Source organism: Megalops cyprinoides, chromosome 23, assembly GCF_013368585.1.
Source record: "Megalops cyprinoides isolate fMegCyp1 chromosome 23, fMegCyp1.pri, whole genome shotgun sequence".
NCBI lineage: Eukaryota > Metazoa > Chordata > Actinopteri > Elopiformes > Megalopidae > Megalops > Megalops cyprinoides.
In genome coordinates, this window is record NC_050605.1 from 2,735,559 (window position 1) to 2,750,701 (window position 15,143).

At 45.1% G+C, this 15,143-nt stretch overlaps 1 protein-coding gene across 1 annotated transcript in view; it reads right to left on the reverse strand.

The window, feature by feature from the left end:
• Nucleotides 1-349: 349 nt before the first annotated feature.
• The window catches only part of fgd6 (FYVE, RhoGEF and PH domain containing 6), a 41,025-nt gene continuing 26,231 nt past the window's right edge, over nt 350-15,143 (reverse strand). Inside the window, exons 6-21 of the mRNA XM_036517848.1 lie at nt 11,126-11,277; nt 10,510-10,666; nt 9,747-9,834; nt 8,901-8,951; nt 8,624-8,682; nt 8,359-8,430; nt 7,878-7,946; nt 7,143-7,226; nt 6,700-6,779; nt 5,390-5,492; nt 4,488-4,634; nt 4,038-4,140; nt 2,327-2,442; nt 1,738-1,866; nt 1,385-1,533; nt 350-884 (exon numbers count right to left, since the gene is read on the reverse strand). Coding sequence (XP_036373741.1) covers nt 848-884; nt 1,385-1,533; nt 1,738-1,866; nt 2,327-2,442; nt 4,038-4,140; nt 4,488-4,634; nt 5,390-5,492; nt 6,700-6,779; nt 7,143-7,226; nt 7,878-7,946; nt 8,359-8,430; nt 8,624-8,682; nt 8,901-8,951; nt 9,747-9,834; nt 10,510-10,666; nt 11,126-11,277 — 1,596 coding nt within the window. The 3' untranslated portion in view covers nt 350-847. The remainder of the gene's footprint in view (nt 885-1,384; nt 1,534-1,737; nt 1,867-2,326; nt 2,443-4,037; nt 4,141-4,487; nt 4,635-5,389; nt 5,493-6,699; nt 6,780-7,142; nt 7,227-7,877; nt 7,947-8,358; nt 8,431-8,623; nt 8,683-8,900; nt 8,952-9,746; nt 9,835-10,509; nt 10,667-11,125; nt 11,278-15,143) is intronic.

Here is a 15,143-nt window from a genome sequence, read left to right on the forward strand (position 1 = left end):
AATTACATTACAAACGAAGACATTTCCAGCTTTCCCAGTTTTTTCCGTTACATATTTGACATTTTTTTAAAAGTCCTGCATTATTTTCTCAATCAACACATTTAAAACGGACCTCAGTCAGTATGCTATTTTTTTCCCTAAACGTGTTCTGTTTGAGGAGTGTTGGAATAGAACAGTCTTATATTCTCCCTCTGTATTCACCATCCACTGTGAATACAAAAATCTCCCACAGTACAGTGCAGCAAGACAAATTTACCAGATGAAAAACTTCCATGATCCATTTCTTTCAGACCAGCACCATATGGGACATGCAGTCACCTGACGCCCCTTCAGCAACACTTTCGCGGACATGCTCTGGACTTGACCTTTGACCCATACCCATAACACGTGACCATTACATCTTGACAAAAATCCCTTTGTAGCAGAAACGTCTGATATAAAGGCCTCAAGGGATGAATCAAAACAGTGATGGAATACAACTAGACAATTTGTTGCTGCTGTTTAAAAGTACACTGTACATAAATGAACACAAACTATAGCACCGATACACACAGTCTCCTCTTGTGGAGAGCAAACCAGTGTGCTGCTGGGTCTCAAGGCACAGAATAAGTGGGTTTGCTAACCTAACACCATGGCTTTCCTGCAGATCTGGAGGACTTTAGTCTACACCCAGAATGATCAATCTATGGTAGCACAGGAAAGGATCCTCGAAGGTCTGGCCACTAGGTGTGGCAAACTGCTGCACACTTTAGCATCACAGAGGGGAGAGAGGCAGCCTACAGTGTTGCTACTGAAAGAAACCCGTTGCATGGCAGTGGCCGAGTTTGTCAGTATAGGGGTGGAGCAGTTAGAGGACCATGGCTTCCTGGAAAGCATCAATCCATCTGAGGAAAAGAGAAAACACACACACACACACACACACACACACACACACAAGGTTATAGCGTAAATGTTTTTAACAAGTGAGACAGAATCCAGACAGTGTGTAGCCATGAGATTAGGTTTAGGAGGCATGGTGGCAAGCATATCCTCCTCAATGTCAAGAGAAAGTAATTAACTAACTATACCATTGCAGCATTTGTGTGACTGGTAACAACAGTTTCCTCCTCAGTGCTCAGATGAAACTTATGCTCTTGTCTGTGACCAAATGAATGTACTCATGTACTCATAGTACAAACATCTCTACAACTGTTCTCTGCAGCCACTCTCAACAGTCATTCACATTCATTCACACACATCCATCACATTCATAGGCTGTTCTTTTCATTTACCAGCTGTACTTCAGTGTTAACAGGCTCTTCTGTTTGGCGGGTTACCCTAAGTAATGTGAGCAGACCCATCGGCCCACGGTGCCGCACTGAGGTGAGTGCGGCACACAGCGTACCTCTGAGCAGTCTGGGAGTCATCGGCCTTGAAGACGTAGAACAGCGTGTTTTTGTGGTAGAGCTTGAACTGCACTTTCTGCGCATCTTCGGAGCGCTCCTCCCGCAAGAAGAAGCCCAGCAGGGGCTGGCTCTCCAATGCTGCTACATCCTGCAGACCATGCCACAGGGCGGCACAGTTATTTACTGTCCAGGGTGACTTGTACAGGTTTCATTTTAAGATTTTACAGCCTCCCCCCCCCCACCTGCTCCCCCATGTTTGCAGGCAATGTTTAACTTGATTGGGTGAAATGCCTTTAATTTGCTCATTCACTAGTCAATGTTTGGCTATAGACACAAAGAAAGTACAGCTCACCTCGCTGGCAGCGTACGTGTACAGTACTTTGTTTTTGATGACGAACCAGAGCCTCTTCCACTGCTTCTTGTTCCCCTTTGACCTTTGCAGGTAGCCACTCATGGAGGAATTCTCTGTATTAGCAGACACCTGGAAATGGACATCAAAATTTACATCCATTCTCCACACAGTGTAAATCACTGACTGTGCAAAAAATGCACACTTCGAAAACCAGGGCAATTTCAATTTGCCAAATGCACTCAATGTCCATTTTCACTTTTTTTGAATTTATATGCAGGGCGATTGATAATAAATGATGTATAAATTAACAGTTTATTTTCAAAGTCGTGCTTTATATTGTTGAACTACACAGCCCTACAGGTACTCACACCCAGAGCAGCTGTAGCCTGAAACAAGAGTTCAACAGGACATTTGCATACAGGTAGGTAAATTTTTTTTTGAATATTCCAGCTCCAGGTTTTGTGCATGTGTATGGGGGGCTGGCTATGCCATTCTAGAGGTGTTACCTCAGACAAAGTTAACCTCTGACAGACAGTAAGAGAGAGTCAGCTATGCATTAATGTAACACCTGGATAAGGTTGTTTCTCACCTCTTTGAGCGCTGCTGGGATCTTCTTCTGCTTTCTGGAGGAGCCGAGGACGGAGGAGAAGGCCCCGGAGGGAGACCTGGCACTGGGGGAAGGGGTGGGGGACTCAGCCTGGTCACCTGGCAAGGCGACAACGTGCTGGATGACTATCAGCACTGATAGCTGTGATAGCATGTTTTATCATTATTACCTGTGTGTATATTACACTATATGGCCAAAAGTATGTGGACACCTGACCATCACACCTATTGGACATCCTATTGGACATCCCATTCCAAAACCATGGGCATTAATATGGAGTTTCCCCCCCCTTTGCAGCTATAACAGCCTCCACTCTTCTGGGAAGGCTTCCCACAAGATATTGGAGTGCGTCTGTGGGAATTTGTGCCCATTCAGCCAAAAGAGCACTGACGTTGGACGAGAAGGCCTGGCTCGCAATCGGCGTTCTAATTCATCCCAGAGGTTCTCAATGGGGTTGGGCTCTGTGCAGGCCACTGGAGTTCCTCCACACCAAATTCGTCAAACCATGTCTTTATGGATGTTGCTTTGTGCACAGGAGCACAGTCATGCTGGAACAGGACAGGGCCTTCCCCAAACTGTTGCCGCAAAGTTGGAAGCATACAATTGTCTAAAATGTCTTTGCATGCTGTAGCATTAATGTTACCCCTTCACTGCAACTAAGGGGCCTCGCCCAAACCCTGAAAAACAGCCCCAGACCATTATCCCTCCTCCACCAAACTTTACACTACTGTGCACTAATGCACTGTGCATTCCAGTAGGTAGCGCTCTCCTGGCATCCACCAAACCCAGATTCGTCCATCAGACTGCCGGATAGTGAAGCATGATTCATCACTCCAGAGAACACATTTCCACTGCTCCAGAGTCCAATGGTGGTGTGCTTTGCACCACTCCAGCCGTTGCTTGGCATTGAGCATAGTGATGTTGGGCTTGCATGCAGCTGTTCAGCCATGGAAACCCATTTCACGAAGCTCCCGACACACAGTTCTTGTGCTGATGTTGCAGCCAGAAACAGTCTGGAACTCTGTAGTGAGTGATTCAACAGAGGATAGGCGGTTTCTATGTGCTACACGCTTCAGCACTTGGCGGCCCTGAGTGGTCTACCGCTTTGTGGCTGAGCTGTTGTTGCTCCTAGACGCTTCCACTTGACAATAATAGCACTTACAGGTGATCGGGGTAGATGCAGCAGGGCAGAAATTTCACAAACTGACTTGTGGCAAAGATGGCATCCTATGACAGTGCCACGTTTAAAGTCACTGAGCTCTCCAGTACGACCCATTCTACTTCCAAGGTTTGTCTATGGAGATTGCATGGCTATGTACTTGATTTTATGCACCTGTTAACAATTGGTGTGGCTGAAACACCTGAACCCAATAATTAGGAGGGGTGTCCACATACTTTTGGCCATATAGTGTATCTGGGTATATGCGACTCCAAGCAGCACACACTCACTTCAGCAAAAACAGCCTTGTGTACTGAGCTATTTCAGCGAGGACTACAATTAAACTAGTACTATTTATTCAAATCCATAGGCTCATGAACCCATACTCATGATCCATCCAAGTCCCAGAATATCACTAGCAATGTGCAAGGTTTCAGGTTACGAGCAGAACCACAGCAGCGCTCTGGGTGTGTTGGACCCTGCGTCTGAGCTCTCCAATGTCTGCATGTGTGGGAGAGGGGAATAAGATCGTACTCTTCCTCTGCAGCTTTAGGAAGCAGAAGTCACACACGCGGGCCGGCCGGTTCTTTAGGTACTCCAGGTAATGCTTGTGCGAGGAGCAGGACTGGCACACCACCTGGAATGTGCACACACACACAGGCAGAAAAGTAGTGTAGATACATGAAGAGACCACAGGAGAGATTAGACTGTTTTCTGATCTACTTACAAAACTCTTAGAAGCTTTAACTGCCATGAGGCAAGATTAGAAGTAATTTAATTTTAGAATCAGCCATTTTATTGCTTCTAATAGTTTTATGAGATATTTAAAAAGTCTGCAGAACAATCTTCTTCATATTTGACAATGAATGTAAACTCAAATGAAAGTGAACTATCTTATAAAACAGGTTTGTTTTAAAGACCCAGATTGACACTGGTTGGATGTTAGGTTCTAATATAGGCCTGCAAGGAGGGGGGTCTGCTCACCTTCCCACAAGCACGGCAGTGGTGTCTCCTCCAGGTTAGGGTGAACTCGCAGGTGCAGATCATGCACATGGTGGTCCGCAGGTCAGGGATCCAAATGGGCGCCTTGGAGCCCAGGGGGGCGCCGCTGTCCTCACCGGCCCCTCCCGCCTGCACAGGAATGGGAAGAGGCTGACCGCACTCCTCTGGCACAACAGACTCGCTCGACCACAGCAGAACCACTCCCCACGTCCATGAAATGTTACTGAAATGTTCTATTATCGGTCCATCATGCCTCTCAGTGGTTCATCACTTATTGCACTAATACCACTGATTCATTTAATGAACCAAATAATTGTTCTTGCCCCATTAACGTTTATATATATTTGATTAAAAGTTTGAGAACTTCAGCAGTTCAGGGGTTCACAGTGGGGGTGAGGACGGGGTGGTAACACTCTGCCTGGACTATGGACCCAAGACCCATGGCACACCTCATAAAATAAACCCCCTGCGGCTCAGTGGCTTATGCCACCACGTTAACCACACATATTCTGTGTAACCAGAGCCCAGGTGCTGTCCACACCTACTGTGGAGCCAATGGCATGACAGCATTCATATCTTTGGCTGTTCCATGAACATACATGTATATTTGGTAACAAAAACTACTACTAATCAACCACGCAGGCTATTCTGGGCTTAAATATTAAATTCGTGTTCAGTTGTGGACATGCAATTAATTCCAATCACAAATTACATGTAGATAACAAAAGATGACTGTTACATTTATGCTCCAAAAACAAATCCTTTGCACCCTTTAGGATAAGCGCAAACCTTCAGCAGTTCCCTGTAGGAAAAGGTCATTTGAAGATGTGTACACCCACAATAATTCAGGAATTACATCTTATTTACGGCAGGCGTGTCAGTACCTCCTCCTGGCTCTTGCTGCAGAAGAAGGTGATCTTCTTCCTGGTATAGTCATCTATAGCTTTGCTGATGGCTTCCAGCCATTCGTCTCGCTCTGTTGCTGAACTGAGGGAAAGAGACAGAGAAAGTCAACACAGTTATTCTAAGCACTGACCAGATATTCTGCTTCTGCATTCCTTTACATCCTCTGTATTTCCTTGACTAAGAGGTTATTGTCAGTAAAAGGAGGTTCCAGTTCTGACTGTATTTTTTAGAAAGCTATGGATGGGCTAGTTTAACATACTCCTATGAATATTCATGAGAAGCAAATCAGAGCAGTTTTCACTTAAAAAACCAGCAGAGACAGACCTTGCAAAGCACACCATAACTATCAAAACTAGCAATGCCTAATATCCAATGGCAACTTCCTAAAAATGCTGTTAGTGTAGTAGCTCTGTAAGGTAAAATGCAGTCCTTACAGTCCTAGAACCTTCCCTTGTAATTCTACTGTAAACATTAAATTTATTATTATGGATTTTAGATGTTCCATTATTCATATTAAGTGTGAAACGTTAACAGGGGAGGAACAACACAGTGTATTACTTTAAAAATCAAAAGACTGCAAAACTGCAGATGTTTCCACAATTCTAAATCAAATTTAATCTTCCAACTGTAAGAGGCTTCATCTGCAACAAATGTAGTGCTGGATAGTTAATATTTCAAACACAGTTAAGCTTTATTCTTTTCAGAGTGGGAGAAGGAAAAGTGACAGAGATCTGGAACAATGAAGCAAAAAAAGACCCTCTTTCTCCCATTAATCTGCAGCTGGCAAGACTTCACATATCAGGAGACCCGAGGCTAAAAAGCACAGTGTGACCTGATCTGATAAAATCCTTTTACTCCACTTAAAATTCATCGCTGTGAGGGGAGACGAACTTCCGAAGATTAAAGCTGCAGCAGGCAGAGTTCCCCACACACTCATACACACTCACACACAGACAGACACACAGACAAACAAACACATACACACACACTCATACACACTCACACACTGACAAACAAACACAGAAACAAACACACACACAAAACATATAAATCACACAGATTCACACAGGGGCAAGACAGACTCACACATTCACACTCAGACACACTCACACACTCACTCTACCCCTCCCAGAATTCTTCAGTGCTGGGACACTACGCTCTGTGTAGTGGAGATAGGATCTGCATCCCACACACTTCCTGCCTCAGGGGGAGGTCATGGGCGGTTGCAGAGTCTAGAGATGTGTTCCCCAACCCCCAGGCCAACATCAGCGCTGTGATTGGTCCTTACCTGGCTGACAGAATGAAGGAGCGCTCCACACTCTCAATGTTCAGCTCGTTTTGATAGGCCTCCTGGCTGGGTTTGCTCACCTGTGAAGGGAAAGGATAAATTCTGATTGGCCCTCAGTTCAACACCGAGGTGCTCCGAGACAGCACCCTGATTTTGCTTTAACACAGAGCAGCACATTTAGAGAAAAAGTGATAAAGGGCAGACTTGTGAAACCAGAATGCTCAACAGAAACACAGTGGATATTTAACAGCTACAGTCACCAGCAGTGAATCCCCACTCTTCCTCTCCGCCCAGAGAAGGTTATGAACAGTTCATCAATAAACATCACGAAGCCTGTGTATGTGAATGTTTCCAGCACTGTGATATGTATGTATTTTCTGTAATGCGAGTGAGATTCTTGTTGATGCAGCAGAGCGTTAACCATGAGTGTGATGGAGGCTCACCTTCATCCCTGCCAGGGACAGCATGCTGTTGAGTTTGTACTGACCAGACTGCACGGGGGTGGTGTACAGCAGGATGTCATTGAACTGGCAGAGAGAGTAAATGACACATCAACACAGCGACAGAGCAACTGCAAGGATGGTACATGGAAAAAGCAGGAGATGAACTCATGTGCAAATAGTCTAGTTTACTCTATTGGATTGAGTATTTGTCCCATTTCAAATATAATTCCACAGAATAACATCTGAAGTTACTCTAAAATATCAGGTAATTGTGACTGAGTTTTTGTCCAGTCAGAATACAATATTTCATAGTGTACTTCTACAAAAATCAAACATATTTTTGACCTGTTGAGTAACTCTGACAATGGACTTGCATACAGCAGCCATTACTCATGAGAAGTAAACAGACCATTTGAGGTGATTTACAAAAAACTGCGCTGGTGTGAGTGTTCTTATGTTTGCATATACACAAGTTTTTAAATCTCCATATAGTGAACGTTAATTTAATTAAACTGGGGGGGGGGGGGGGGGGGGACTATTGTGTTCTTTCCCATATAAGAAGCATGAAAGCTTACATGTCATATATACACTGGAGCAAATGTATGCTGGTCAGAATTATAGTTGGATCCAACTGACTCAAATACCCAAACAAGTAGAAACTGCCAGATAAAATTGTGAGCAAAACTTTGAGTCAATTTCTCTGCTGGGGGTGGGGAGATATGGGTGTGGTCTTACCAGGAAGAACATCCTGGGCTGCATGACCTTTCGGGACAGTTTCATCAGAGTGCCCTCCTTCAGGAACACCTGCCAGGCAACCATTGTTAACGTTAACATTGTTAATTTCTCAAAAGAAACAACCTATTTTCATTATTTGACACCAGTCTCATCCTGCCTCACTGATATCACAGTGGTAGCTGATCCCATATTGGTTACCCACCTGCCAATCACAGAAGTGTCTGAGCAGGGAAGTGCAGCTTACCTCTTATGGTTGGATCATGGCTGTGAAACATCATCCTATCACATCTAAATACCACCCCAAGGCAGAACCATGAATATCTAATTGGCAAGGTAGCTGGCCAAACAGACACAGGGCAACCCTTGCTAGCATCAGAAGCAAGCATCCTGTGCTATGTGTCTGCTGGGCAGGCTTGTGATTCTGTGCTTAGAGACAGAACATTGAAAGTTCATATGAGAACAGGCAGGCAGTCGTGCTCACCCGGCCTGGCTGGACGATCTCGTGATAGCCGCTCAGACTGTACTGCACCTGCATCAGCTTCTGGAAGTTATCCTGAATGGAGAGACAGCAGTGCTGGGATTCACAAATCTGCACTTTTCTGTGTGTACATGTTTGAATTCCAATGATATCCACTAATAGCACATTGAAAATGAACTAAACTGAATCTGCAGCTCATTTTTAGCAAGGATGGGATGATTTTAAAAGAAGGGCAGAAATTGTTGCCTGTGTTACCATAAAGTCTTACCCCTTGTTTCATGATGTCGTTGGCATGGTTGGCCACCTCCTTCACTATACTGAGGGCAGCTGTGTGCACACAGATACAGAAGAGTGACTCTCCCTGTACCATTGACACAACATTTCAGTAACAGTGACTCTCTGTACCACTGACAACGTTTCAGTAACAGTGACTCTCTCTGTACCACTGACACAATATTTCAACAGGTGACTCTTTCTGTACCACTGACAGTGCCACAGACAGACTAATCAGGATACAAAAAACCAAAAAGAACCACTGTTTTCACCTTGAGTGTCTTTATAGTCAGATGAGTCTTCAGTAAGATTCTTCAAATAATCTGAAAAACAAAAAAACAAATAAATCAAGTTCAACTTCAACTTCAAAGCAGTAGGGGTAGAATATCATATTGCCAATTAAATATGTGATTCTATTTCATATAGGTTTTCACTGATGGACACAGACATTAAACACATAAACACAGACATTGCAAATCATAATTTCAGGATGGGCTATACTTATATCAGAGTAACGCAGGAGACATTGTGGACATTTCTGAACAGGCACAGGCTCCATTCAGCTCATGAGACATGAACCTCTTAGCGGTAGGAGGTTGCTGTGTCACCAGATCTGATTTGTATCACACTCCTTAATTGGACTAAACGCACTGTGCTACTCAGAATACAGCAAAATTCCATAGCTCCCTGCAGTTGGGTCATGCTTCCATTAGATGGCACTGCAGCTTTCTTGTTGACAGTGACAGTTTACGTTTAAACTGTGTTTTGGTTGGGCAATGACTCTGAACTTATTTTATAGAAAACATCTAGAGACAAACTTAAAGCTAAACTCCAAACAGCAAGCTGTGACATCTCTTAATACACAGCTATTGTGCTGCCAACAAACATGCAAAAAAAATCTGTTTCCTCTGGTGATGTACTGTGCAGGGGAGGTAAAACCCAGAGCTGACATGTTGACCACCATCCTACACATCAACATCCCAACCATAAAGTCAGGTTTTGCTTTGAAAATTGCTGTGACCCTATAAGTTGTAACTGGTCAAACACTGCATCATCATTTCTTATATTCAAAGGGTGTCAATCTGAGAGAACAGGCAGATGTCATTATGGCTCCCCACCTGTGAGGAGGAGCTGGTACTGGGGGATCCTCTGAACAGGTTTCAGCAGGTAGTGCTTTAGAGCCAGACTGGCACAGCGAGGACTCATCTGCAACAGAATATATCATTACACACACACAAACACTCACACTCATTTGGAACAGTTTATATGATTTGTACATATACATTAGATGTACTACACACACTACATAAATCATGAATGAACAAAACATACACCCACACATCATTAATCAACTAAAATTCTCCTCACTTTTACTCATATCACAGGCTTATTGTACAAATGGTAATGTTGTTACACATAACGAAAAGGCATTTTGTTAGGCTTAGTGTCTTTTAGTTAAACTTAGGTGTAACTAATCATGTATAAAATGAAATGCATGAAAAGGAACGCCAAAGGTTTTTAAAACCAAAGTCTGAATAAAATACACCTGGCAAACCTTGACCTTCTGAATGAGGGCGCTGTGCGCATTTAAAATCTGTCACACTGATAATGTAAAAACACTGCATCATTATGAGAGAATTCTTTGTCACACTGTCAACTGGCTGGTTTCCCAGTGCTGTGGATAGTGATTGCTTTGTGTGTGCTCTACCTAGGGAGTGAGTTCACATGACCAGATAACCACGTACTCATTCAGGGCAGATTCCAAGTGACTGAAATAGTATTCTGCCTGCACTCACACAGTGCTACACTCACCTGTCATCACAATGGCTGAAGCCACACACACACACACACACACACACACAGTCGGTTGAAAGTGGTCACCTCGAACTGCCGCACAACTCCGGCGAACCCCGAGTTCTTCCGGCACTGCTCATCCAGCAGGGCCACGTTCCTGTCGAACTCGCGGATGTAGGTGGAGTACATCTTCAGGTATGGCCCCTTCTTCACAAAGATGTCCGCCAGGCGCTGGTGGTCGTTCCTATGAGAGAGAGAGTGGCAAATGAGAGAGAGTGAGAGAGAGAAGGTGGAGGTCATTCACAAAGACAGTATGCTTCATGATTCTTATTTACAGCACATTAACGCACTTTAACTGGCTGAATATAAATGATTTAGTATATTAGTTGATGCTGTGGATTTTGGTTAGTGTTATGTACTACTATATGTGCATGTGTTTGACCAGCATGTAGTTTGGTTTCTGTTGTTGGCATGACTCAGTATTACTTGATGTCTGTGGTATCGTTTCATGCTGTGTTAGATTCTGTGGTCAGTATTAGGGGATGTGTGTGGTGTCCTTTCATGCTGTGTATGATTATATTGTCAATGTGAGCTGATGTGTGCGGTATCATTTAATGTTGTCAGATTGTGAGATGGTGCAGCTGGTCTCAGAGGAAGACCAGTCAGAGCAAGTGGTTAAGGGGTCAGACTGCGGTTCTGGTACCAGTGGGCCACCCTCTCCTCCAGCTCCCTCAGCAGGTCCCGGTTCAGCTCATACAGCTGGGGCAGGTAGTACAGGATCTGGTTCAGGACACGCTCCTCGATTACGGGCTTCCCACTCTGCCGGGACGCCTTGGCCACTGCGTCCCGGAAATCCTGCCAGGGGGATGACAACATCATTGCAGATCTGAGATCAGCTTGCCCACACCCAAACCACTGAGTGTGACCTTGTGACTCTGATTCAGAATCAGTTTAAAGGATTATAGACTACTGAACCAGAACAAGGTTTAATCCTCAAATCTATATAACACAAAGAAAACATACAAACATCCCATCTCCTCAAGTGCTTGATGGAAAAAAAGCCAAAATTTCACACAATGTCCTGTTTATTCTGGCAGTGCCCACAGGAAAACATTTCAATCCCAGGTGGATCTTTGTCTGATGCACAGGGAAGAGGTGACTCTCAAATGGCACAGTAGCCATGGTAAACGTTGACTACAGTGGGAGGGGAATAATGGTGAGCAAAGGCCTGGCACAACTAGTGACAACAGCATACATGGCTAGCTTGTGTTGTCATGACTGGCAGCAACTCGCAATTGATGTATAACCCTGTGGAACAATGTGGAGCTGCTTATTTAGGCTGTGTTCACGCGTAGCGTCTTTTTTGATGAAAAACACTGGCCAGAGCATTTTTTCAAGTAAAAAAAAAAAGAAACGTTGGCAGCGTTTGCTCCAAAAAGCAGTTGAAAGCGTCTTTTGTTGCCATAACAACAGCAGTATGTACACTGTTAGCGATGTAGCTGGCCGAGTACCAAGGTGGCTACGTCACACTAGTGTCGAAATTAAAATTCCCCATTCATTTTAGTCATAGACATTTTTTAAAACGCACTTTAAAAGTACTTCTAGTTATTCATGGTTTACCATCGATTTCCGGATTACATATTGTGATCCCAACTTGCGACTTATATTGTTTATTGTAATTGTTTTGCGCTAAATTTTACATAATTTATTTTTTTTTCTTATATGCTAGTACAACCATGGGCTAAACACTACACATCCTATGAAACCACGGAGCTTTCGTGCAGGTTTAACAGGAATGAGCTGTGATTGGGCAGGAATGTACAGGTTTTACAGGAAGAGCTGTGATTGGACAGGAACCCATAGGTCTTAGCCTAGCTCCATGTGTACTGCTGATCCTCACGTTTCAAGATGTATAACTGATGGACCTATAGATAAACACCCCCTCTCCCTCTGCCCAGTTTCATAGTGCATTCAACCTGCGAGTGTCTGTGACCTTCCACATGTTTCTGTGAATGGAACCCAGCGCGGTGACTCAGTACCCCCACTGACCATGATCGCTCTATCTCTCACACTTCCTCTCTGCCGTCACGCTGGAGGGGCGAAAATAGCTGCCGGCCTGGGCCGTGACTGTGAGCCTCTCCAGGCAGAGGTCAGGAGGTTCCACACGCACTCTTTCCATCGCTCAGACTTCCTTCAGACGACCGTCAGAGGCACATGGCCCCAAGGGAGGAACAGCACTCACCTTGAAAAACATCTCTTATGGAATACATAACGCCTATCAGCAGCTATAAAATCTAAATACAGTGATGTGCCCTTTTCTTTCCAATGTAAGCACCATCCACTTTCTGTGAGTGGTCTCTGATTGGTTGGAACAAAGGTGAGGTCACATGTCCAGTCTTGGACCAGTCCAAAGGTTCTTCTGGTTCGTCCATTATGTTACATTGTGTTTCATTAGCAGACGCTCCTGTCCAGAGCAACTTGCATAGCTTACTATTTTTACACATTATCCATTTGTACAACTGCATACCCACTCGGGCAGTTTGAGTTAAGTGCTGCCCTATGTGTCTGTGAAGTGGCATCCAGGCAGCAGGCATTATGGAAGAGCTGTGTGCTGCTGTAGCAGCAAACAGGAAAAGTCAGACCAACAGGAATGCCAACCATCTGGGTGCTTGTGAGGAGTTTCTGGAACCACAAGCGGTCTAAAAACAGACTGTCTGTTCCAGGAGAGGCGTGGCTCTCAAACACACATGACAGAGCCTGGTTCACACACAGACACAAAATACCGCACACACAAACCTGATCATGCAACATACACAACCCCTTTTCAAAAAAATGTAGATTTCAGCTGAAATTTAGGTAAGTGTGGCAGAGCAGGAGAAAACTGGCCCCACTGCAGCTCCAATTACAGCAGGGGGGAGCAGTGGTTATGGGTCTACACTAATGCTCAGAGGGTCGTGGGTTCAAATCCCACATTAGACGTGCTGTGTGGTTTGTGCTGAACCTTTGTGCTGCCAGCCAACCTCAGGGCCACAGACCCAATCTAATCCCTGTTGCTGGAACAATTTCCCAGTTTTTCCCAATGAGCTCTGGGTTGTCTGGTTTTTCAGTGTAAAACCACTATAGTGGAAAACCACTATGGTAAGTGCTGTACAATCCAACTGTAAAAATATGCAACCACAAATACAGTTGGACCAGTTGATTGATCTTGCTCTGTGGTGCTGCGGAGGGGTGACAGGGAGGAGCTGTAAATCTGTGAAATGACCTGGACCCGCGGCCCACAGGGTCATGCTCACAGGTGTAAACGGCTGACCCGCAGAAACACAGGGTTGCCAGATTCCCTCACTGAAGGGGTCTATCTGAAACGCCTGGCGCGGAGCTCTTGCTCCTGAGTGGAACCCAGCCTGCTTTCCCCGCGCTCTCTGGTGCTGTGATTAGCAGCATGAGGAAAGCCGGGAGTGTGGGACACAGAAACGCATGCTTCTCGGGGCAGATGACTGGGTTTCCTCACGCTCCCTCAGCAGCAGATTAGTGAAGCACATTTTCCACAGCGGGAGTGAGTTGTTCTCCCAGGGGCTCCTGCTCTGGGGCCTGTGTGGCCATGCCCTTGATTTAAAGGAGAGCCCTTGTCTCAGCTGGGGCCAGAATCCCAAAAAAGCCCTCGAGATTCCACTGCCGGCCATACTGAGCATCAGCACGAGGCCTCCGCACAGGTGGGGTCGCTGTCTGCTCCTGCCTGTGTGTGTGAGTGTGTGTGTGTGTGTGTGTGCATTAGTGTGAGAGTGTATCAGTGTGTATGAATGTATGCCAGTGTGTGTGGCCTGTGCATTAACCCTTTCACGTGTAAGGTCAAACCAGTGTGATTAAAACACTAGATTGGAAAAATTCTAGCTAACGTTAGCTTTGAGGAAACAGTGATTTAAGATTACAAAGTAAAGCACATGCGGCTGTGAAAACTTTGAAAAGCTAACGTTAACGAAAACAACAAACCATGTAACGTAACGCGCGCTACATATCATAAAATAAGTCACGTATGAAAGGGTTAAGATGTGTTTTTGTTTCCACTGAAGCTGAACACTGCTCTCTAAAGCAAAGTCAAACCCCTGGAAATGGTATCAGGAAATAAAACTTTGACACCCCCCCCCCCATCCCACAGCCCCACCAAAAATCACAGCTCACAAACACGGGTTCAATTCTCGCAAACCAAACAAAGGCTCTCCAAGGTCCTCTCTGAAGACACAGTGTTTTAAGTAATGGCTTTCAGGGAGGGGTGACCCACCTAAAATTCCCAAAGGAGAGCTTTAATTAGAGCTCTGAAACAAGTGGTATCAGGTACAACCCCCATTCACCACCCCAAAAAAAGCTGCAGCACGCATCCATCAACACAGCCACCTCCCCCAGATCCTTCACACACCCCTTACTGTCTACCAACTCATTAGAATTCCCACACATCCGCAACACCTGCCACGGCCTCTTAGGCCAGAATTAAGACATCTGAACCCTGTCGCCACTGAACCCTTTCACCCAACTGGCAAACAGCCTGCAAATGTATACAATTTAGGAGCCGGAAGCAGCTTTCGACCATGACTGCTGAGTTCAACATTAAGGGGGAGGGGGGGGGGGGGACTTTCGACCGTGACCACTGAGTTTGACGGTTGAGGTAAGAGTAGTCTTTCAAAATTGACCTCAAGACTGCTGAGTAGGGGCAGTATTTCAACGGAGGC